Consider the following 23,391-nt stretch of genomic DNA (forward strand, 5'->3'; position numbering starts at 1 on the left):
CTCGGGGGTAGGGGTGCGCTTCTAGGGGGCGTTATCTCCAGTTCTCCACGAAATGCATGATGCGTTTCACAAGTTAATATTTCTTCGTAGCCACACTTTATCACAAGAGAGGAGGGGGAAAAAAACCGAAGTTGGAGGAATGACCTTTGACCTCAGCGATCACGTGGGACAAGATGGCGGCTGCCAGGACAACTGAGGCTAGAGTACTCAGTGCGCATGCGTAGTTGTGCCTCTCTTAACATGGCGGTGGGCGCAGGGTCTATGCTCTGGCGAAGGGCGATGAGCGGTCTGAGGCACGGAGGGCGGCTACTGTGGGCCCAGGTGAGGAGCGGGGTTCAGGAGCCTGGTTGCGGCCTGAGCTCACCGCCAGCCGTGCCTCGGTGACACCTGCGTAGTGACGTCATTGTGCTCGCGTGGCAGGGCCAGTGGCGGAGGGTCCCCTTCCTTGACGTCATCTCGCCTGGATGCATAGGATGACGCCATTGCCACTGCCATGGCTGACGTGCAGCGGAGCTACCAGCGGCTCTCTAATGTCTTTGTCCTCAGAGGATGTGTTGCCTTGTCCTGCCACTGGGATACTTGTGCCTCCGGCGCAGCATGTCATCGTGATGTCAACATGCTGCAGTGGTGTCAGGCCTTGTTGGCTGACCTGACGTGATGTGGTGACCAATGACAGAACAAGGAGCAATGGTTTCAAGATGCAGCAAGTGATGTTTAAGTTAGATATTAGGAAAAACTTTATCACTAGGAGGGCAGTGAAGCCCTGGAATAGGTTATCCAGGAAGGTGGTGGAAACTCCCTCCTTGGAGGTTTTTAAGATCTGGCTTTACTAAGTCCTGTCTGGGATGACCTAGTGGGGCTGGGCCTGCTTTGAGCAGGGGGGTTGGACTGGATGTGACCTGCTGAGGTCCCTTCCAACTCTCATTTTCTGTGATCCTGTGTCTGTCATCCCCCTGGCTGGACAGGCTGACTAGTTCCATGGTGTAACAATATTCCTTGTTCTAAGTTGACATGTCTACATCATAAGTATGTTTTTGGCTGCTCCTGCAACATATTTCTTCAGCGTGTGACAGCTTCATCACACCATTAACTTGGGTTTTGGAAATACTGTATGGCAGATTGATGTATGATATAATGTCATTGTGATGGACCAAATTATGGTACCATGCATAATGTTGTTGCATAGCATAGGATTACAGTTCCATGGTCCATCACACTGCCTTGCACTTTAGCTAAGTGTTTCAGAGTGTTTGGAGATGTTTCCAGTTAAGGATGCCATGAGACTTGAGGCAAAAACAGCTATGCTAGAAACAATTTCTCGCTACTGTTGCCTTGCATTGTCCAGTAGCTCCTTGCAGCTATACCTTAGGTACTAGTGGTTACCCTTGGTGTGTTTTGGGGTTTTTTTTAATTTTGCAGTTAACAGCAAAACATTCTATGTGTTGTTGAAACTATTTTATTACCCCCCCCCCAAAAAAAAAACCCCCCAAACAAACAACAATCCAAATCTCCTAGAACTTTCTCAGCTTTCTAGGTCAGCTTTTTCCATTCAGGGTAAAACTCTCAGTTCTTGGTAAGCAGTTCCTATGTGATAGTTCTGTGCAGTTATCACCAACTGCCCCACCAAAGAGGTAACTACATTTCTCTGTTTCATTTCAGCTTTTGGTGCAGAATAACCTGGTCACTTCCTTGCATGTCTAATTGTCTCCTAGGCTTTGCCCACTGCCTCACTCCAGCTCCCACAGCTCCGGGCACACAGAACAAAAACTGACCCTGCTAAATCTGTAGTGGAAGTTGCTTTTGACACTGAATCCCGCTTTAAGGAGAAACCTTGGGAGTATCTGGAGACAGAAGGTACGAGTTTAGGGCCTGTAAATAAGTCAATGCTAGGTCTATGAATTTGGCACTGTTGAAGCAGAAAGCTTGGAATTAGGGCTCTTGTGTTCTCTTGGAGGGAACTGATATCTAGGAGTTAGATAGTTGGGTTCTCTTCCCATCTCTGAATACAGCTTGCTGTGTAATAACTAGCTAGTCTGTCTCTTAACATCCATACAGTGGAGCTAAAGCTATCAAGGCTATGTTTATTCATGTACTTTAGAATCCTTAGGGTCAGCTCACCTTAAGGGATTGTTAACTTTCCTCTCTTCTCCACAGAATACATTGAGAAATATGGTAACCAGCCTGTCTGGTCTGGCTATCGACGCAACCACAAGGGCTCCATCCCACCACAGAAGACACGCCGGACATGCATAGTGAGTGCAGCCCCTTCTCCCTGCCAAGGAAGTGTGTGCCTTGGATGGTAGAGTAGAGTGGAAGGTAGTGCTTAGTCCCAACACCAGATGATTCTGCATTTGAAATTCAGCTGCTCAGTGTGCAGAGGAGAGGTGGGGAGAAGGGATGGGAAGTATCAACAGCAGAATCTTGGCAAATCAGATAAGTGGCTTTTAGGGACATGTTAGAACTGAAGCAGACTGGGAATTGGAACTTCTAGGTGTAATTCTTAATTCTGGGGTGGGAGCGGGGTCTAATGGATTAGAGAACAGCTTGGGAATCAGGATTCCTGGGTTTTATCCCAGCTCTGGGGAAGGAGTAGGTTTGAGTAGCTTAGCGTGCAGGATAGAATAGAACCCATAACACATGGGTTCTCCTTTGAAAGTGGGACTGGACTGGAAAGCTCAAAGGTCCAATTAGCTTTGGCGAGACAAAGTCAATGAGAAGGGGTAGGAAGTTTGAAGGGTCTGAGTTCAGGTAAAATGGTAGGTGACAGTAATTAGGGAGGAGATTCAGGAACAGGCAGACAATCCAGGGGGACCCAGAAAGCGTAGCATACCTGGCCGCTCACCTATGCAGCAGTCAGTGACCCAAAGGACCCACAGGCACCTCTGGATAGGGGATGCAGTGGGAAGGTGACAGGTGGAAAATTGGACAATGGTGCATACAATAAGTGTTCCTTTGTCTAACGAGTCTTGAGCTGAGGACAGCTGCTCTGGAGAACTGGCTTGTATTTCTATTTATGCTACTACCTGCTGGGTGAGTTGGAAAATCACTGCCTCTCTCTGTACCTCGTTTTCTTCATTTGTCAAGTAGGGATCATGAACTGTTCTTTGAGAATAAGAGATGAAGAGAGTTAGGTGTGATGATTTCAACAGTATGGTGCAGAGGGTCTAAGGCAGGAGCAGGCAACTCCCGGCATATGTGCCAGAGCATGAGATGCAAAGGCATTTTACTTGGTACATATGCGTCAGGGAAAGGGGTCGGGGCTGCACTACCACAACAAGAATTGGGCCCCTCACAGCACCCTTGTGGTCCACCCCTGGCATGTCAGCATCCTACAAGTTGAGGTTGTGGGCACTTTTGGCACTCTGCCCCAAAATGTTGCTGACCCCTGGTATAAGACATGGATTGACTCTTGACCTAGAGCAGGGCCAGGCAGAATTCAGCCTGTGGAAGGACTTTGGCCCACAGCTGGTCCCTTGGTTCAAGGCGTGCATCTGGGCTGGGGTGACTCTGTGGCCGGACTCCATTTCTCAGCAACTCTGGTAGCAACAGATCCTTCCAGCTCTGGCCCCATGGAGACAACGCTGGGACCTACATGGGCAGGGCCTGAGCCCTGGGCTGAGCTCACAGCCTTGGTCCTGGCCCACCCCACACGGGGTGTTATGGTCCCTGCAGTGCCTGCTTTAAACCTGCCTGACCCAGCCATGATGAACAGGAGCCAGGCAGAAGCTGCTGCTGAGCACAGGGAAAAAGCAGGACCCAGCAGTGGATGCAGTTGCCTTCCCTTTGCTGGTGCTGGGCCCTTCTCACTGCAGTTACCCAGAGCCCATGCTGGCGCTGCCTTCTACCTGGTTCCAGGTGGCTGCAGCCAGAAGGGCCCAGCAGTGGTGAAGTGGAGGCAGCCATGCCTACTGCCAGATCCTGCTTTTTTCCCAGTGCCTAGCAGTAGCTTCTGTCTGGCTGCTGCCTCTGCACCCCGGCCACCGAAGCTGGGCCGCAGATCCAGCTCCTCTTCGGGATAGAAGTGTGGCCTGAAGGCGGCAGTGGTGGTGGCAGGGGCCCTGTTGAGATGTCTGCTGAAGCTGCTGCCCACCTGCACGCATGCTGGCTTCCTGCCCGCTTGCAGCCTCATCCCTCATAGGGGGGTTTGATGAGCTGTTGTGTGTGTTTGCGGGGGGGAGGAGGGGTGCTGACCCAACTCACAGCAGTGCCCCAAAACTCCCTCTGTAGCCCACAGGTCCAAATAATTGCCCACTGTGCCGTAAAGCAATGGTTCTCAACCTTCCTAGGTTCAAGGCACCTCGTTAGACTCAGGGTACCCTTTAGTAAATATCAACTCTTAATTTTCACTTGTATTTTGACAGAAAAATAAAAGGGCAATTTTCTGTTGCAAAGAACTTAGACTACAATAGGTCAGAATGTATTTAACGCTGTGGATTCCTGTTTGAAATCTCTGAGTTTATCTTGTCAGTTGTGTAGGTGTTTGCACACCAAACAGTGCTAATATTGCATGGCATCCCATAGCACCCTTTAAAAGATCTCGCAGCACACCAGCCTGCCACAGAACTCAGGTTGAGAATAGTTGATCTAGAGAGCAAGGTTCTTATTGTGTCAAGTCAGTCCTTCATTGTTGGCCTGGGAGCCTCCATTTTTCCTGATTCAGTTTGCCTTTGTTCCTGTTGATGCCATAGAAGTGGGGTGGATGGGCCTGCTGGCCTGATCCAGTCCAGGATGGGTGGGGTTACCCATGTCTGGGTGTTGGTCTGTGAACTGGCTGGTGGCTAATGTACTCTTCTATCTAGAGCATCTCAGCTGTGATGGTCTCTTGTTTCTTTTCCCAGAGAGGAACAAAGGTTTCAGGGAATCCTTGCCCCATCTGCAGAGACCAGAAACTCCACGTGGATTACAGGGTAAGGGGCTCTGGCATCTCCAACCCTACGAGATACCTCTGGGCAGGCCTGCATCTTTGACTTCCAACTCAGCACATCAGTGCACTCCTTGAATACTGTACAGGCTGGGCTTTTTGTGCTAGTGATGCAGGCTGCCATCAGCAAGCCTCTTCATGAGGACTCTTTTGCACCTTTGTATTATACAGGCAGTGCTGGGGCTTATGACACAATTGGTTTTTGAAAACAGCATCTTAAGTCGAAACATTGTAACTCGGAACCAGTTTTCTCATAAGAAACAATGTTATAAATGGGGGATTGGTTCCTGAACCAAGGCCCAATACCCTATTTTTATCAAAAATACCCCAGAATTTTGTACTCTATCAATTATAGATGAGTAATATAGCTTCGTTAATGTATTTATATTGTAAATATTTGGAAGGACTTCTTTGAGGTGACTTTGCTGGACTTTTTGAAGGGCTCTTGGTTGGACTTTTTGAAGGGCTCTTGGCTGGAGTCTTGACTCCAGGTTTTCCTGGAGTCTTGTCTGCTTTCTTAAAGAAAATGTCCAAGGCGGTTTGGACAGATGTTCTCCAGGGAGATGAGCAATACAGCGAACTTGTTTGGTGGCGTGGTGTTGCATTGGATAAAGCGTTGTAAAGTTGAAACATTGTGTCAATTTATAAATGTTGTAAGTGCAAAACGTAACTCAAAATGTTTTAAGTTGACAACTGCCTGTACATTCCGTACATCTGTACCCTCCACCCCATGCCTTTCCTTGGCTGTGAGACCTCCTCCCCAGCTCCTCATGTGTGTGAAAAGACTTGGTCCCATCTCTCCAGGTTTCCATTGTGGCTGACTGTGCAATCCCTGTGCTTCCACCTCAGCCCTGCCTGGAGATCTTGCATCACACTGACATGACTGCTTCACCCCTAGGCTTTCAGGAAACCTGTCCTGTCCTTAGCAGAACTAAATCCCTGAGCTTCCCATGGAACCAGAATTATACCAATCTGCCTGCCTTTCTCCCCCTCCAGAATGTGAAGCTCCTGGAGCAGTTCATTTGCCAGTACACAGGGGTCATCTACCATCCCACACACACAGGTAAATCATATGTTCTGATGCTATTTCTCTCTGTATTCTGAGGTTGGCAGAAGCCAGAAAGGTTTGCTTCCTAGGCTGATTCAAGATGGGAGTGGGAAGGAGAGATGAACATCTGCCTGACTCTGAGGGGCTGGATCCCCACACAGCAGAAAGCAGGGGTAGCTTAGGGGTGGGAGAGAAAGATGGCTGAGGAGTGCAGGGTAGGGAACGGTTCCAGGTAGGGGAGAGAAGCTCAGAGGGAAAGAGCGTGGTTAGCTGGGAGAGGCTTTGGGAAGATAACCTTGGGTGTAGTCTGAGCTTGCATGGGCCCGATATTTTGGGGCAGGGGGGTGGACTTGATGATCTGAGGTCCCTTCCAGCCCTAATGTCTATGAAATGGGGACATAATGGGGGTGGGGGGCAGGGGAGCAGGGTAGTTGATGAAAGAAGAGAGATCATTTGTGGGGCAGGGAGAGGAAAGAATGAAATGAATTGAGGAAGTACAGTTTTCCCTGGGTGAGAGAGAGGGTATGACCCATCCTTACATGGGACAGAATTAGTTCCCTCCTAAGCCTGTTACCCAGGGAGGTGAGTGACAGCATGTTAGGTCCCATGCCTCTCCCTTCGCCAAAGTCATCCTTTCCTTTCCTGTCTGCTTTCCAGAGATAAAGGAAATACCTCATCAGGGCCCATCCCACTGCAGCAGTGGGGTCTCTGTCCCTCTGTGTGAAATAGCTGTAGGTCCTCAAAATAACTCCTGGATCAGTGTCTCCCCAGATCAGGCCCTCTCTCCAAGCTCAGCAGCATAGTCATCCTTTGATGTTCCCCTCTGCCTTTCTTCTTTTGCAGGGGTCTGCATGAAGCAGTATAAACATTTGACTCAGGCCATTGAAAAATCTCGTGACCATGGTGAGTAGGGGGATGGGAGTGATGGAGATTAGCAATATATCAGGATTGAAACGCAGCAGCTGAACTAGGTGTCTGAGATATCAGAAGGCTGTGGGTCATAAACTGATGGGGACTGGCAGAGCTGGGGAAAGGACAGGGATTGGAAATTAGAGAGTGATTTGGCAATACTGAGGAGCATCAGTAGAACTTGGTTGGGGGCAACCAGGTCTGGAATAGCTGGGGGCTTTACATCAGGTCTCAGCTGAGGTGGCTGTGGAGTAAGGTGCGGAGCTGTGGGTTATGGTTGAGATCTTCCCCTGCAGGACACAGCTTGTTGAACTCCCCCCAATCCATTTCAGGTCTCTTGAGTTTTCCAGTCCCCTATGTGAAATTGGAGGCTGAGGACTACAACTCTGTACACCAGGCTGTGAGCAAGACCCCTGTGGCTCCTGCTCTGAAGAACCAGGCACCTTGGTACCCATGGTATGCCTGGCAACAACCACCTGATAAGGAAATTGCCAAGATCCGGAGGATCTATAAGAACTACTTGAAGGAGGAAACCAGCCCAGCTTGAAACCCAAGGACAGGCATGAACAACATGTTTTGGCAAAAGGTCTGAGGTTCCATGATGAGCTGTGGTACTGGTCTTTGTCCCTCAGGAGCTGTCTCTAGAATTGCTAACCCCTGTGGGGATGGCACTGGAGACATCTTGGATGTAATTTGTTACCCACCAAGACTTCCACAGGAATAAACCTGAAGCTGCTGATTGCGACTTGCTCTATTTATTGAACCTGTGTGAGAGTGCTGATTTGAGTAACTGACCTACTCAAAGTGTGACATGGGGCCTATCTCCAGTTGCAGGCACCAACTTCAGGGGAGCCCCAAGTCAAACGTAGTGGCTGGTTTGGAGTAATTGAGGAATAGCATGTGGGGCCTTTCCCCTCTCCTAAGCAGTGGTTCCATTCCAGACTCAAATATTTCACATGCTTATCTCCAAAATGCACATGCAGACTCTGAGCTAGCCAGACTCAGCTGTGAAAGTAAAATCTTTCCAGGAGAGCCAGGCTTGGTCAGTTTAGGCAGTAGAGCGTCTCTCCAGGTCTGTTTCTCCTCCCAAAGCCACATAAATAGCAACAGGCCCTTCAAGATGATTTGGGGTTTGACCCTTAATGGAATTGTGACCAAAGAGCCAGGAGAATGATGCAAGAAAAGAGAGCAGTTACAAAACTAGCTGAGCTGGGGACAAGATTTTTGCATGATAGTTTCAGTGGACAGTTCCTAAGAGTGTTTAGTTGGGGTCACAGCCCCCTGAAAGACAAAGGAGGAGGCAGAAACCCCCACAGTCCATACCAGTCCGACCATGGGGTAAAATTCCTTTCTGACTCTGAATGGCGAGTGGTCTGAGCCTAAGTGGAGGGGAAGAGACCCTCCAACCAAGAACGTCAGGTTTTAGTCTCAGCAGGAACATCTCCACAGCCCAATCAATATCCCCAACCTTGGCTGCAGCCAACACCCAATGTTTCTGAGGAAGGCAAAACAAACCCCCCAAAAAACCCCTTTTGATGTAGCAACAGAAGACTGAAAAAATGCTGATCTGTTTTTCCTGTGTTATTTCTGCTGGAGCATCTAGGAAGCCTAGTTACAGACCAGGGTCCCAGTTGAGCCCAGAGCAAATGCCCATGGACAGCACTCCACAGCCTGTGTACACCAGGCACGCTCATGCACAGCGCTGCCTGACATCCAGCACAGCGTTGCCTGTGAGGGGGAGGGGAGGAATGCTCTTGCTCAATTGCTACCCTGTGACACCCACACCCTCCCTGCAGGCTTGTTCCCATACATCCAGATGGGTGCAGCTGCATGGTTGCTGACATGCAGCTTCCCCTTGGTAAACACCCCACACCCAGAACCACACAAATGCCGGTGAGCTGCTGGGGCTGGGAGGGCGGTGACTTGCAGCACCTGCTGCTCCCCTTGCCAGCTGCCCCTAGTTACATCACCCTTTGCCCTCTTGAGGGGAGGGTGGCTTCGGGTGGGTTGAGCTGATGGGAGGAGCAGCCTGTGCTGCAACTTGAGACTCACACCTGGATTTCCTTTTTGCCTTTGAGAGACACAGACAAAGTTGGAGCTTGTCCCCATGCAGCTGAGCCCTGTGCTGACTCAGCAGCGTGTCCCTGAGCTGGTCTCTACCTGTGGCTAGTCCAGGGCTGGGGGGGGCAGCGAAGAGGGGCTCTCATCTGAGTAGCAGCCTCCGAGGACATGCAGCTGGCGGGGGGGGGGGTCCTTCCTAGAGAGGCAAATCGGGCTGGCTCAGGAATGGGCAGTAATGCCAATTTGGGGTCTCTGCCCTCCAATGCGTGGTGGTGACCCCTATTTGGGTCCCCAGCCAGCTGCAGGACTCCCTGTCACTGAGGCCCACGACAAGCGCCGGGCCCAGCCCTGGTGCGCCACCTCCCAGTATGCCCCGGGGCGCGGCCGCCATTTCGAGCCCGGCCCCGTCACCAGGGCAACGGCGCGTCGCCAGGGGCGGGGCTTGCACGGTCGCCAGGCGGAAGCCGCTCGGGGTGGGGGGGTCGGCAGCCGGGAGGGACCCGGATGCGGGGCCATGGAGTTCCCGTTCGACGTGCGGGCGCTGCTCGGGGAGCGGGTGGCGGTGGTAGACCAGCACCTTCGCCCGCCCGGCCGCCGCGGCCCCGCCCACGCCTCGGCCCGCAGGTAACCATGGCGACGCCGGGCCGGGGCATCACCCCCTGCCCCGGGGCACGCTGGGTAATGGCTTGGGTCGTAGGGCACGCTGGGAAATCGTGCCAGGGTGCCAAGAGCAATGGGTGCCCCTGCCCCCCCCCGTCCCCGGGCAGAGGAGTCGGGGTGCCCGTGCCCAAGCTCCCAGCGCAGCGAGTGCTGGTGTCCTGCTCCTGCGCAGGGCACCAGGGCTGGTGGCAGCTGCTTCCCTTGCCCCCTAGTGTGAAGCATCACTGCTGCAGGGAGCGTGGAAGCCATGGCCCCAGGCCTTGGGATGTGATGAGCCCTGGCTGCCCTTGCTCTCGAGCGCTCTTTGGAGCTGAGGCCTGCCTTGTGCCACTCGAGGCACCCTGGGACCATCCCGGCACTTACTTTTCACCCACGTTTTGCCTGAAAGACAAATAAGAGAGCAGTGATCCTCAGCCATGGTGCCACTGAGCCCTTTGCAGGGCGCTGGAGGACGTATGAGGAGAAAAGCAGATAAGGGGAGGATCAGGCTCCAGGCGTTAGGGGAAAAGCTGGTAAGGGCAGGACCAGGCTCCAGGTGTGAGGTGAAAAGGAGGTGAGGGCAGGCTCAGGCGCTCCCTCCCTGCTCAGCTGCTCCACTGCCCAGACTCCCTGACCCTTCTGCAAGGAGGTAGGTCCTGTAATAAATGGTTCATAGATGCTGTGGTTTTTTTAAATGGGGAGGGCCACTCACATCATAAAAGTTATGGAGGAAACCTCCCATCTGACAAGGCGGGCCTTGAAAGTCCCCAAAAGGTTGAGAACTGCTGTAATAGAACAGTTGTGTTGCAAAGAACTCTGGAAACGGGATGTTTTTAACGCTACAGATTCCTATTGGAAATTTCTGGGTTTATCTGGTGAATCCTGTTTGCACTCCTGAAAGGGCTGATGTTGCGTGGTATCTCTCATGACCCTTAAAAGGGTCTTAGAGTACCCCAGGGTCACTGCATTAGAGTATTGTGATAACTGGTTCCCCATCCACCCTGCCTCAGGGCCTGATGCGTAAATGCTGTCCTCTGCCCCTACAAGCATGATGGCTAATAACCGTCTTACAGTGTTTCTTCAGTATGTGATGAGGCTTGATGGGGCATTATGCCCATGGGCACATGGAGTAAATCCACGTGGTGTTTGTTCTGGTTAAGCTGTTGTGTCCTCTCCTTGCGCTTACTGGGTATTTGTCATCCCTGCGTCACTGGATTATTTAAATGGGACTTGGGTGGAAGCTGAAGACAAGCCAGAACCTGCATGTTGTGACAGATAGCATCTAGTGCCATCAGTGAGCTAGGAGATCTTCTCCTGTGCCAGCCTAGCACAGCGGTGTCATGTATACCAAACACTCATTGCAATGAACTAACCGACAGAGACAGAGAGAGAACATTTTGGCTTCCTAACCCTGGCTGTAAGCCTAGCTCTGGGAGTCATGTAGGGTCCGGTCTGGTGAGTTAGGGTGGGTGGGGCTGGAAGTCGGGACTCCTGGGGTTTATTCATGACTCAGGACCGAGTGGTCTGGGACAGATCTTTGTGTAGAAAGAGTGGGGGAAAAGGGGCATTATTGAAATCAGGAGAAGCCAGAGATCCATTAGATCCTACTGGCTCCAGCTTTAGGTGGGGTCCACAGCAGTGGGTATTCCCCAGTCCTTTGTCCAGACCTCCTTCAAAATCTTCAATGCTCAGATGCCCAGCTTCTTTCCATGAAGACAATTACACAGGCTCAGTTTCTGCTTCTTTCCTGCTCTGCAGCTGACACCATCCCCCTTTCTTCCTGCTGTTCCCTTCCCCCCAAATTATCCTTCTCCTTTCATATGCTTAGAGATAGTTTGGTGGGGATTTGGAGCAGGCAGCAGAATGTCACAGACAGTCACGCTGATTTAAATCCCTTTGTTTAGCTGTTGCTTCAGGGATGCCATGGCCAGGGTATTATGCTAGAGAGGAATGAGTTATGACAACCCTGTTACAAGCTCCCCTGAGACCATTACATTGCGGCTTTTGTACGGATTTTGTGTTGAAGGATAGACTCGAGGTTAGCCAGGAGAGCAGGTTGCTTGGGTATCAGTGCCTCTAGGCTTCTCTTTCCAGCTCTGGAATGAAGTGTGGGTTAGTGGTTAAAATAGAGAATGTCAATTAGTGGAATAGATTGCCGAGGGAAGTTGTGGACTGTCCATCACTGGAGGTGTTCAAGAAGAGGTTGGACAACCACTGGTCAGGGCTGATCTAGGCATACCTATGCCTTTATTCTACCCTGGGTATTTCCCATGGTTCTGGGCTTTGCTGGTTGCCTCCTCCCCCCTGCGCACACACTTTTCTGCTACCTGCATCAGTGTTTTTAAGCCTCCTCAGAGGCATTGAGTGTTGGCTACAGCCAAGGCTGGGGACTTTGAATGGGGTGTGCCAGTGCTCCTCCTGGGAGCAAAGCCGAGTGTTCCTAGCTAGAGGGTCTTGCCCCCTCTACTCAAGGTCAGACCGATTGCCATATTTGAGGTCAGGAAGGAATTTTATTCCATGGTCAAACTGGTCTGGACTGTGAGGGTTTTTGCCTTCCTCTGTAGCGGGGTGCATGGCCGTTGACTCGGGATCTCTTGAGCATATACTGACATAGAACCAGGTCATTGGCTGTCATGGTTCCTCTGCTTTACCTCTGGCAGGTTAGGGTGCTACGTCTGTGTTGTAAGGGTTGAGGTTAGTCTTACGTAGAATTTAGATTATGGTTCTTATGGGATGATGTGGGTAGGGATGGCCCTGCCTCAGGCAGGGGGTTGGACTGGATGACCTGTGGAGGTCCCTTCCAGCCCTGCTTTTCTATGATTCTATGACTCCTGGGTTTTGCCCTTAATTCTCAATGAGTTGTGGCACTTAGTGGTTAGAACAGGGTGGACTGGGCATCAGGATTCCTGGGTTTCACTTCCAGTTGTGGGGTGGGGGTAGTGTGCGGGTGGATTTGCTCTGGGTGGCTGCTAGAACAGTAGAATGTTGGCTTGGTGGCATTTATTTATTAATTTAAAGATGCCTCAGACATGCACTTACCCAGTTGTGCAGTGGGTTTGGCTTAACTTTTTTCTACAAGGGTTGGATCCTGCTGCAATGTATGAGTCAGACCTCAATAGCTTTTAACGCCTTGGTTTTCTGTCCTTCTGTCAGGGAGGACTTGCAGCAACAGCTCATGACTGTCATCGATGAGATGGGCAAGGCTTCAGCCAAGGTAAGTATGGCTTCAGAAATCACAGATTTAATGGCATGTTTCAGAAGTCTGGACTGGGATAAGGGGGGTGGGGGGAAGAGAGCACAAGGAGCAGTGGGCGAGGGGGAGGTGCTCATCCAGCCGTGAAGTCTCCTCATACCCTTCATCCAGTCCTCACCCAACTACTGTTACCCTATTGTCTCTGTGGGGAATGGTTTTGATCCAGCCCTGAGTTGTGTTTTCCTTTCTTCCTTGTCCCAGCTTTGCCTGCAGGCCTGGGCAATCCTAAGTTTTTAATTTTTCTAGGCCCAGAACTTGCCAGCTCCAATCACCAGTGCCTCACGGATGCAGACAAACCGCCATGTCCTCTATATCTTGATGGATCATGATGTGAAAGGGTGAGTTTCAGACCTTGGTTTGATTTCCCATGCTGTCCCCAGAGGAATCACTTTGTGGGAAGCCTGTGTACATGTGGAGAAGGGTATATCATTCTGAATCAGAGCACACAGGCTCTTCTGATTTCTTATCAGAAGAGGGTCGGAAGGGACCTGAACAGATCATCAAGTCTGACCCCCTGCCCTGGGCAGGAATGAGTGCTGGGATCATCATACCCCAGCCAGATATCTATCCAACCTCCTCTTGAAGACCCCCAAAGGGAGAGCACCACCTCCCTTGAGAGCCTATTCCAGAGTCTGGCAGCCCTAACCATAAAGCAATGCCTCGTGATATCAAGCCTGAACCTGCTCTCAATCAATTTGTGGCTGTTATTCCCTCTCAAGGTTAGCCACATCCCTCTTGAAGTGCAGCGCCCAGAACTGGACACAGTACTCCAGCTGTGGCCTGACCAGTGCCGCATGGAGGGGAAGGATCACCTCCCTAGACCTGCTTGTGATGTGTCTGTAGATGCATGACAAGGTGCGGTTAGCCTTACTGACCACTTCCTCACATTTGTGGCTCATGCCATCAGCAATGACTCCCAAGATCTCTTTCAGACACTGTGTTGTTGAGAAGAGTGTTCCCCAGCCTATAGGTGTGTTGCAGGTTCCTTCTCCCTCGATGCAGCCCCTTGCACTTATCTGCGTTGAATTCCATCCTATTCTCATCCGCCCACCCTTGTAACCTGTCTAGGTCTAGTTGGATTCTGTCCCTCCCCTCCAGTGTGCCCACTTCTCCCATCTTTGTGTCATCAGCAAATTTGAACAGCATGCTTTCTACGCCCACCTCCAAGTCACTGATAAAGATGTTGAATAGCACAGGCCCAAGGACCGAGCCCTGGGTCCACTGTCCACATCCCTCCAGGTCGAAAACGACCCATCCATCACCACTCTCTGGGTGTGACCATCGAGCCGATTTGCCACCTACCTGACTATGTGGGCATCAATGCTGCAATTGCCTAGTTTTTTTATGAGAATGGGGTGAGAAACAGTGTCAAAGGCCTTCTTGAAGTCCAGGTAGATGACATCCACCTCAGCACCTGCATCCAAGGACTTTGTGACCTGGTCGCAAAAGGAAACAAGGTTTTTCAGGCAGGATCTGCCCCCAGTGAACCTGTGTTGGTTGCCCTTGAGCATTACTTCCCATGCTGGGCCCCTGCAGAAGTGTTCCTTGATAACTTTCTCAAAGGTCTTCCCAAGGACTGAGGTGAGACTAACTGGCCTATAGTTACCCGGGTCCTCCTTTCTCCACTTCTTGTAAATGGGGACCACATTGGCCCTTTTCCAATCCTCTGGTACCTGGCCAGAGCACCACGAGTGCTCATACAGCCGTGCCAGGGGCCCTGCTATGACCTCTGCCAATTCCCTCAGTACCCTCAGATGAAGAGCATCCAGACCTGCTGATTTATACATATCCAGCCCTTCCAAGAGTTCCCTAACTAGATCGTCACTGACCCTAGGCATGGCGTCATGTCCCCTGAGCCCGTGCGTAATCCTAGTGGGGGAGTTGTCCCAGTACCTGCTCAAATATGGGGGCAAAGAACTTGTTGAAGAGATCAGCTTTTTCCTTTGCCAAACCTGTCTTGTAGGGGCTCCACGTTACCTGGTGCCTTCTTACTCCCTATGTATTTGAAAAAGTACTTTTTGTTATCCTTAATTCTGGTCGCCAGCCCTAGTTCCATCTCTGCCTTAGCCTTCCTAACCACTTCCCTGCAGTCACAAGCAACAGAGGTGTAATCCTCCTTGGTGATTGCCCCCTGCTTCCACTGATTGTATGCCACCCTTTTTGCCCTCAGGCCCTCCTGGATGCCTTTACTGAGCCAAGGGGGCTTTATAGCACTCTTGCCCCCTTTGGTTTGGATTTGGACTGACTTCCTCTGAGCTCGGAGGATTGTCTCCTTAAGGAACAACCACCCATCCTGGACTCCCATCCTATTGAAACTCAGAGTCCCCAATGTCTCTCTTACTAATTTCCTTAGCTAATTGAAGTCGGTCCTCCTGAAGTCAAGGACTTTTGCCTTGCTGCTTGCTTTCACCACCCTGCGCCGGATAATAAATTCCAGCAGATGATGGTAGTTGAGCACCCGCAGTTCATTGCCTGTGGCAAGGACAAAGTCCGGCAAGGCATTTCCTCTGGTGGGATTATGTATCTCCTGGGTTAGGTGGAGGTCCTGTATGCAGGCTAAAAACCTATGTGAGTGTTCAGATCCAGCTGACTGATCTTCCCAGCAGATGTCTGAGTAGTTTAGGGCACCCAAGACAACCACATCCCTTGTCCTTACAGCCTCCATGAGCTGACCTGAAAATTCCGGGTCCAGCTCATCCCCCTGGTGAAGCGGTCTGTAGTAGATTCCTGCTATCAAGTCCCTTTCCCCATGACCCCCTTGCATTCTAACCCAAAGTGCCTCAGTTTGCCCCCCTTCTGAACCCATCCTGATTATCAAGGTCATGTACTGCTTGTTAACATAGAGCGCTACACCCCTCACCTTTTGTCCCTACTCTATCTTGTCTATACAACCTATAGCCCTCAATGTCTACTGCCCAGTCGTGGGTAGAATCCCATCAGGTTTCTGTAAGTCTAGCCAGGTCTGGGTTTTCTCATGACCAGACCAGCAGAACCACCTGGTTCAATGTTTTACTTTCTTGAAATGTCTGACCATCCCCTGGGCAATGCTGGATGTTTCCGAAGAAACCATTAACTTCCTTAAAAATACACCTCAGCATTCAATACTGTCACATAGTGGAGATAGAGTCCTTGCTCAGCTCCTCATCCTGTCCTTCCAAAGGAGGCATCAGTTCTTGCCTTGAAGCTTGTGGATTGATGTCAGATTAATGATCTACAACAGTGAGTTCTGCAGATCTTCAGTCTTCCTCCGTCTGGCTTTCTCCTACCATAGAAACTGGAGGAATAGTGGACGGCGGTGGGGGAAACCCACTGAATGACCTATTCTTCCATGTCTCTCCTGTACTGATGCTGCCAAAATCATAGAGACTGGAGGAATTGCAGGTCGAGAGACCGAACAACCTGGGTGTCCTATGAGCATGGGTCTCCTGTCGTCTTTTCAGTTGTTCCCTTCATTCCATTTGCTAAGGTTCTCTGTTCTCCTCCCCCATTTCAGGTCTGGAAAAGGTGTTGTGATTGGCTTCCTCAAGGTTGGATACAAGAAGCTCTTTGTGCTGGTGAGTTGCTGTCCTTTAGGGAGTGCTCTCCCCTCACAGCCCCACTGTCACATCCAATGGGGCAACCGTAGAGTAAGGGGTGCTTTCCCCACAGTCTGTGATGTACCCAGTTCAGTGTCTGGAGGCAAACTGCTCACCTTTTACGTTCCATTTACATGATCAGCTGATTCTGGTATAAGAGGCACTTGGATCAACCTCCATGGTGGGGAGAGCAATGTGCTATAATATGATCAGGAAGTAGAGGGGCCACTTTGGTCAACTGGGAGTCAGGGCTTCTGGGTTCTGTCCTCAGCTCTGGCAGAGGAATGGAGAGGGGGTTAGAGAAAGGTAAGCATTTGGGAGTTAGGATTCTTAGACTGTCTGACCTTTGGGGACAATTTCCTTATTGTGTATCCTGCCTACTTACTCATCAGTTCATGGATTCTGTCCCTCTTGTTCCTCCAGGATCACCATGGAGCTCACAATGAGGTGGAGCCCCTCTGTGTGCTGGACTTCTACATCCATGAGTCCCTGCAAAGGCACGGCTATGGCAAAGAGCTCTTCCAGTACATGCTGCAGGTATGATGGGAGGGCTGCCATGCCCACAAGCCTTAGGCAGGGGGCAGTTGCTGTAAGGCTTCATGTCAGTGCGAATCCTGTCATTGGTCCATCTGTTCCTTCATCCTTCCACTTTACTCACCACCACAGTTGGTCCATCTGTATTTTCAGGGACAGTTTTAGGAAAAATGTCCTCTTCCCAAAATAGAGTTTGATAATTATAGATATCCTTGAACTGTTACTACCCTGACAAAATCCCACGAGAGAATCAGACAACCAAAGGAAAGATCCAATAGGTTAAATACACTAAAAATACTTAAATTAAAAAAGCATCCTTTGTACCAAAGGTAATTTTGCCCAAGACTTACTATATTGTTTTCTGCCTAGAACTCCATGGTAATAGTTATCAAGATAAACATTTTTAGCTAAGTAGAAATTGTTCATAGGTTTAAACAAAGACAGGCCCTTGTTAAAAACCCAGATTGGAATTGCATTTGGGGATTCAAATATCATGTGACACGTAAAACTAAAGCCCTGGGTCTTCAAAATCCAAATTTCACTAATCTTTGAGGAATCTGGGGAAGGAGAAAGTGCATGGTTGTATGTTTTGATACAGTTCTTTTGGAGGGGGAGGGAACATTTTGCAGAATGTTTCCTTCTTGTTTTTGACCAACTTAAAGTGAAGTAGAGGCAAGGTTCAACAGAGCTGTGCATGCTTTTCTGCCAGATTGCCTTGTGGGCTGTCTCTTGGTTCTGTGGCTCTACTGAAGATCTGCCAAAGAGCTGAGGACCTGAAGTGTCCCATCTTCCTGCAGTGGAGCCTGGGGTCTTGGAAACTTCAGCTTGTCACAGGGCTCAGAAGGGTTCTGAGGTCTTGCCCTGCCTTACTCCCAGCCAGTGGAGCAGACCAAAGAGATCACCAGGGGCCCTTCCCCATATAAGCAGATCCTGCCACGATGTCAGAACAGTTGACCCTATTATAACCTTAACAGGCAGCCAGCATGACTCTTATGGAGGCTGCACAGGATCACCTGCTCAATACAGTGGTACCGTATTCATCTGGTTAAGGTGGCTCATAAGCTGACCACAGTTGTTATAGTTCTTTTGGAGATGGGAGGAGTTCAACATATAATTGGGACAATATGATACATTTCTACTGATTTAGTGCTGGAGTGGAACTAGTATACCATAGAGAGTTGCCTTGTTTCTTTGTCCCTACCACAGGCCAGGTTGGAGGGGGCAGTCCCAGTAGAGGAAGGCCCCATGTATATTCCCTGTGCCCTTGACTCTTGATCCAGGCAGCTGATTAGTCAAGTCGGAGCTAGTTTCCATTAGACAGAAAAGGTCACATATCCTGTTTGCAGCCTGGCTGGGGTAGAACAGCATTTCCTGGAGGAGAATGCCTTCTGCACTGTTCTCCCTACCCCTTGAGTCAGCCAGTCTCTTAGCCAAAGATCCTGATGTATTTTGGGTCCGTTTCATCCTTCTGACTCTGCCGCTTCTTACTGTCTCAGAGTGAGCGTGTAGAGCCCCATCAGCTGGCTGTGGACCGCCCCTCGGAGAAACTCCTCTGCTTCTTACGCAAGCACTACAATCTCAAGGAGACTATATCACAGGTGGGTGGCATGCTTTGCCTTCTCCCATGTTCGTCTGGTGGGGAATCCTATTTCCATCACCCCAACACTGGGGTTGTGGGAATGAATGACTGAGCAGGAACAGGTGCTCTCTTGGCTGCATACCACACATGTTCCTGCCCTGTTAGAGGCAGGGTAAGCTGACAGGGCCTGACTTAGACGGGGCAGCTGCAGAGAAGCTGGTTGCCCCTACCGGAAGGCCTGATTCTAAGTTCCTCAACTCTTACAGTGCATGTCCTGGGTTCATACGTACTATTGCCCAGTCCCTGGCATGGAAGAGTCTCAGGGCTGCTATATTTTCTGTTGTACCATGAGATCTGCATTAGTTTCAGAATTAGGTCAGGTAGTGTACCTAGTCCCCCTCCTGGCCATTGTCTGCTTTGCAGGGAGAATGTAGGCTCAACTACTCCAGCTTTCGTAGTCCTCCAATGACTTTCCCATTAGAGGTGCATTGATATATCGGTCTAATATCAGATTGATCCCAGTATAAAGAAAACTGGCTGTATCAGATAATACAGCCCCGCAGTGGGGCTGATAATTTGGCCGATAAATGCCTGTGCTGTGTGCAGCTGTAGCTGCAGCACAGCACTCAGGCAGCGAGGAGCACAGCTGGCAGCGTGGAGAGGTGCCTCCAGCTGGTAAGTCCAGTGTGGTGGAAGGGGAGGGGAGAGGGAAGGGGCTTGGCGGGCAGGGGCAGATCAACACCCCAGGCAGTGAGGGAGGGGGGAAGGGCATAGGCAGGTGCTGCTTAGGCAGGGGGGTCGGAGCTGTGGCTTGTGGGGGGCGGGGGGCTGCTTGCGCCCCAGGAGGGAACAGGGGTATGTGGCCCCCAGATCTGCCCGGGGCTCTTGGAGAGGACTGGGCTTGGAGTGGGCGCTGGCAGCACTGGGAGGATGCTGCATCCATCCCAGATTTTGTTGCCGCTCTGCTCCCAGCGCTGCTGCTGCCAGCTGCCTGGTGTAGCTCCAGCCCTTCCTGGCGCATGGGTGGAAATGGGACGTTGAGCTGGAGCTGCAATGGGCAGCTAGCAGCAGTGGCACTGGGAGTGGAGTGGGGGTGAAATTTGGGGTGGATGCTGCACCCTGCCAATGCCTGCGCTGAGAAGAGCCCTGCAGAGCCCCGGCTGCAGCCTGCCCCACTCTGCCCCTCGTAGGTCCAGGGCCACATGCACTGCCCCCCAATGCCCTCCTGGGGTACAAGCAGCAGTTGGAGTTGCCCCCTCCCCCCACCCCACCTGGGCAGTGCCTGCCCTGTCCCCTTCCTCACTGTGGGGGGTGTTGGTCTGTACCCCCCCCCATACCCCTTCCCTCCCAGCTCCCTTTCTACCACACCAGACTTACCAGCTGGAGGCAGCTGTATCAGAAATCAAATCTGTATAGGCCGATATGCCTCCTTAAATATTGGCTATTGGTATTGGCCCCAAATATCTCTATCAGTGCACCCTATTTCCCATAATTCCACCCTATATCCTCTCCTGGGAGAAGAACTATTTGAGCAGTTCTGCAGTTTAATTAATTATGGGATACATCCTGTGTTTCAGTTGAAATGCCCCTAGCGCTGTGGTCTCCAGCCTTTTTGGACAGGAGATCACTTTTTGAATTAAAAAGCAACCCAAGATCTACTGTGCCCCGTCACCACCCCAGTCCCTTCCCCTGCAGGTCAAGTCTGTAGGGAGGGAAGGTGGGGGGCAGATTGAGGTGGAGAGAAAATTATTTGGGGACGTGCTCCTCACCCAGCAGGTAAGTTGGTGGGGGAAGGGGAAGAGGGAGGGGAAAGGGCTCTGGTGGAGGAGGTGGGGCAGATTGAGGCCCCAGTGGTGAGGGAGAGAAGGGGGCACAGGCAGGAGCGGAGGCTGAGGCCCTGGCCAGGCCAGGTGGTGTGACAAGCAGAGGCATATTCCGCCCCCCCCACCCCCCGGCCTCCGCTTGTCCCCCGTTCTCCCCAGGCCCTGCTTCTGCCTTTGTCTCTCTCCCTCCTTCACCACTGGGGCATCGATCTGCCCCATCCTCCACACAGCTGTGAGTGAGGAAGAGGGGTTGGGGTAGGCCCTGCACAGCTGGGGTGGGGTGCAGGACGGAGCAGCTTGTCTCAGGGTGGGGGGGGGCACACAGCCCGGGAGGGCATGGGGGGCATGTGCCCCTGGATTTGCGGGTGGGGCAGGCTGGGGCTGGGGCTGGGGCTGGGGCTGAGGTTCCTGCCTTGGCCGCATTGTCCTTCACCATGTGGAGCCTCGATCTGGCCTCTCCCCCATGGACTGACCTGCTGGGGTGGGGGGCCACATGCGCACACATGATCAGCTCCCCTCCCCAGCCTCAGATTGACCTGAAGAGGCTCTGGGATCGACAGTTTGGTGACCACTGACCTAGGGCAATAGGACCAGCGAGGACTGGGTAACTCAGGTAGGACTACATCTTGTGGCTGCTCATACCCAGGCTGTGCTTGAGGGCTCAGACCTGAGAGCTGATCACTTAAATTATTTTGTAGTGCACTTTGTTGACATTCCCTGTAAACCTAGAGTTGCAGACAACAGTCACACTAGGCTCCTAGACCATGGTCAGGGCACAGAGCACTCAATTCTCTGTCCTTTTTAAGTCCTAAAAGGGCCTGAGTGTGAATGTTTCGGGTTTGGGAGAGGTCGGGGTTCGGGGAACGGGGATGGCAAGGAGTTGGGGAGAGGAATTCCTCATCTATTCTTGGTCTGTGCTTCTCCCAGGTGAACAACTTTGTCATCTTTGAGGGCTTCTTCGCCAACCAGCACGGTGAGTCAGACATGCCACAGGTCCCTCCTGCCTGGCCTTGTACCTAGTCTGAATACTTATGCCCACAAAAATAGGATGGCTTCCCCCAGTGCTGTCTGTAGCTTTAGATCCTCCCTGCCTGAGTTAGGGCCTTCCCAAGAACTGCTGAACCAACACAGGCTTCAGAATCTCCAGTTGCTTCAGTCAGGCCCCAAGGGGCAAGGGAACATCCATGGGGTGTTGAAAATATCACACATTCTCACCTTCTGTCTGCTGGATTGTTTTTTCCATACAGAGGTTGGAGACTGAAGCCCCATAAAAGTGGGGGATGGTGTTTTTCTAGTAAGTAACCCATAACAGGAAAGGAGAAAACAGAATCTCTTCCTGTCTAGCTGGCTGTTTAAGGCCTGAGCATCCTAAGAGATATAGCTTTCTTTTTTCTGCCTACCCTTCCCCCACCTTCTTGCCCAGGGAAAGGACTAAGAACTAGATTTTTTGGTTTCATACAAATGGTCCCACAGCAGGAGCCTGCCCTTTCTTCTGCTTCTCTCCTTTTCATAACCAATCCTCCCCCATTTCTTCTGCCAAACCCCAGGCCTGTCTTGCCTGGGGAGTTTGTGTGCTCTTAGCTTCCCCAGAGACTCCCTGCCTATAGCTCCAGTCTCGCATGTTGCTGCTCCTCTTACATCTCGGAGGCAACACTCCAATGACCTTGATAAAGGAAAAAGATCCTACATCCCCTTGGTGTGCTCTTCTCCCTTTTCACTAGCATTTTCTGAGCCTTTCTGCACAAACTACTCTCCTGACGCATGGTGAACCCCAGAGCTCTGACAGATCATGTCCAGAGGATAATTCTACCTCCATCTACCAGTTTTGCACCTAGCCTAGTTGCTGCTGTCTCATATCCTTAGAGCCATTCATGAGGCGTTGATTCCTACCTCTTGGTTTTATCCTTGTGGAGAATAAAAAGTTAGGATCTCATGGAAAGAGCTTCTGACCCTCTGCTGTGATTGCTGCCACTTCTGGGGTGAAGCATGGCAGCCAGTTAAGATTCATGCAGCAGTAGTGTAGGGAATTCACGGCCCACTTCAAAATACAGTAGCATCTGGACTGCATCAGTTAACTGGCAGCTATACAGCACTGCCATAAATGTGCCTGCACTCCTGGGTCTTTGCAGGGCTGGGTCTGAACCTGGCAGTAGCATGGGAGTTAATGAAACCATTGCTCACCAATCTGCCTCTGACAAGTCCTCAGCAGAGCTTCATAGCTGGGAATTCCCTACCCCCGCTAAGAGTCTTGCAGGCCAGGTGGAACACTGTTTGGCCATCGACACTTGTTTGGCATAGGAGGATTGCTTGCACAGTGCTGCAGCCATCTTTGGAATGGAGATTCCTAGTTGATTACCCACCCAGCAGGAGGAAGAGGTCAGACATGGGGAATGCAGAGCTGTGCAAGTGCATAAAAAAGGAAGAACGGGAAGATGGATAAGGAAGAGTGAGAGAGATCATTTGATCAGGAGGTTATAGTGAATGGAAAGAGTTCTGTATTTTGAAAGAGCACTGCCCCCTCGTGCTACAGAGGGTGAACAACTGATTCCCAATGGGAGCCCCTCCCAGGCCTCTCCCTTCTTACTGCCTGCCTTCCAGACGGTTCCCTTGCTGGGCAGTGGCAGCCTCTGCTCCCTCCAGAATAGCACCCCCTGGTGCCATGTAGAGACATTGATTTCTGCGCTGCCTTTCTGTCAGTGCATCTCAGCCCAGGTGTGTGCAGTTGCTGCTGTGGGTAGGAGGAACTGCCCCACTCTCTCCTCATAGTTTCATAGTTTGTAGGGTTGGAAGGGACCTGAGTAGATCATCAAGTCCGACCCCTTGCCATGGCAGGAAAGAGTACGGGGGTCAAATGACCCCAGCAAGGTGTTCATCTAACCTCCTCTTAAACACCCCCAGGGTAGGGGCCAGCACCACTTCTTTTGGAAGTTGGTTCCAGATCCTAGCCACTCTGACCGTGAAGTCGCGCCTCTTGATATTTAGCCTAAATCTACCCTCTACCAGCTTGTGACCGTTATTCCTGGTCACTCCTGGCAGTGCTCGGGGGAAC

The 23,391-nt window shown here is 51.3% G+C and overlaps 2 protein-coding genes across 3 annotated transcripts in view; both read left to right on the top strand.

The window, feature by feature from the left end:
* The first annotated feature begins 128 nt into the window (after positions 1-128).
* On the top strand, positions 129-7,617 carry MRPS18B (mitochondrial ribosomal protein S18B). The gene is made up of 7 exons (XM_090030170.1): positions 129-321; positions 1,713-1,854; positions 2,155-2,252; positions 4,839-4,907; positions 5,918-5,984; positions 6,813-6,872; positions 7,211-7,617. The coding sequence occupies exons 1-7, from the start codon at positions 217-219 to the stop codon at positions 7,423-7,425; spliced, it is 756 nt and encodes a 251-aa protein (XP_089886296.1). The 5' UTR covers positions 129-216; the 3' UTR covers positions 7,426-7,617.
* A 1,773-nt stretch (positions 7,618-9,390) lies between these two features.
* The window catches only part of ATAT1 (alpha tubulin acetyltransferase 1), a 28,623-nt gene continuing 14,622 nt past the window's right edge, over positions 9,391-23,391 (top strand). For both annotated transcript variants that reach the window (XM_090028808.1, XM_090028810.1), the window contains exons 1-7: positions 9,391-9,563; positions 12,732-12,792; positions 13,078-13,169; positions 16,325-16,385; positions 16,830-16,943; positions 18,437-18,538; positions 21,270-21,315. In XM_090028808.1, coding sequence (XP_089884934.1) covers positions 9,454-9,563; positions 12,732-12,792; positions 13,078-13,169; positions 16,325-16,385; positions 16,830-16,943; positions 18,437-18,538; positions 21,270-21,315 — 586 coding nt within the window. In that variant the 5' untranslated portion in view covers positions 9,391-9,453. The remainder of the gene's footprint in view (positions 9,564-12,731; positions 12,793-13,077; positions 13,170-16,324; positions 16,386-16,829; positions 16,944-18,436; positions 18,539-21,269; positions 21,316-23,391) is intronic.

Source organism: Crocodylus siamensis, chromosome 15 (assembly GCF_052110815.1).
Source record: "Crocodylus siamensis isolate JL-2025a chromosome 15, ASM5211081v1, whole genome shotgun sequence".
NCBI classification, from domain to species: Eukaryota; Metazoa; Chordata; order Crocodylia; family Crocodylidae; genus Crocodylus; species Crocodylus siamensis.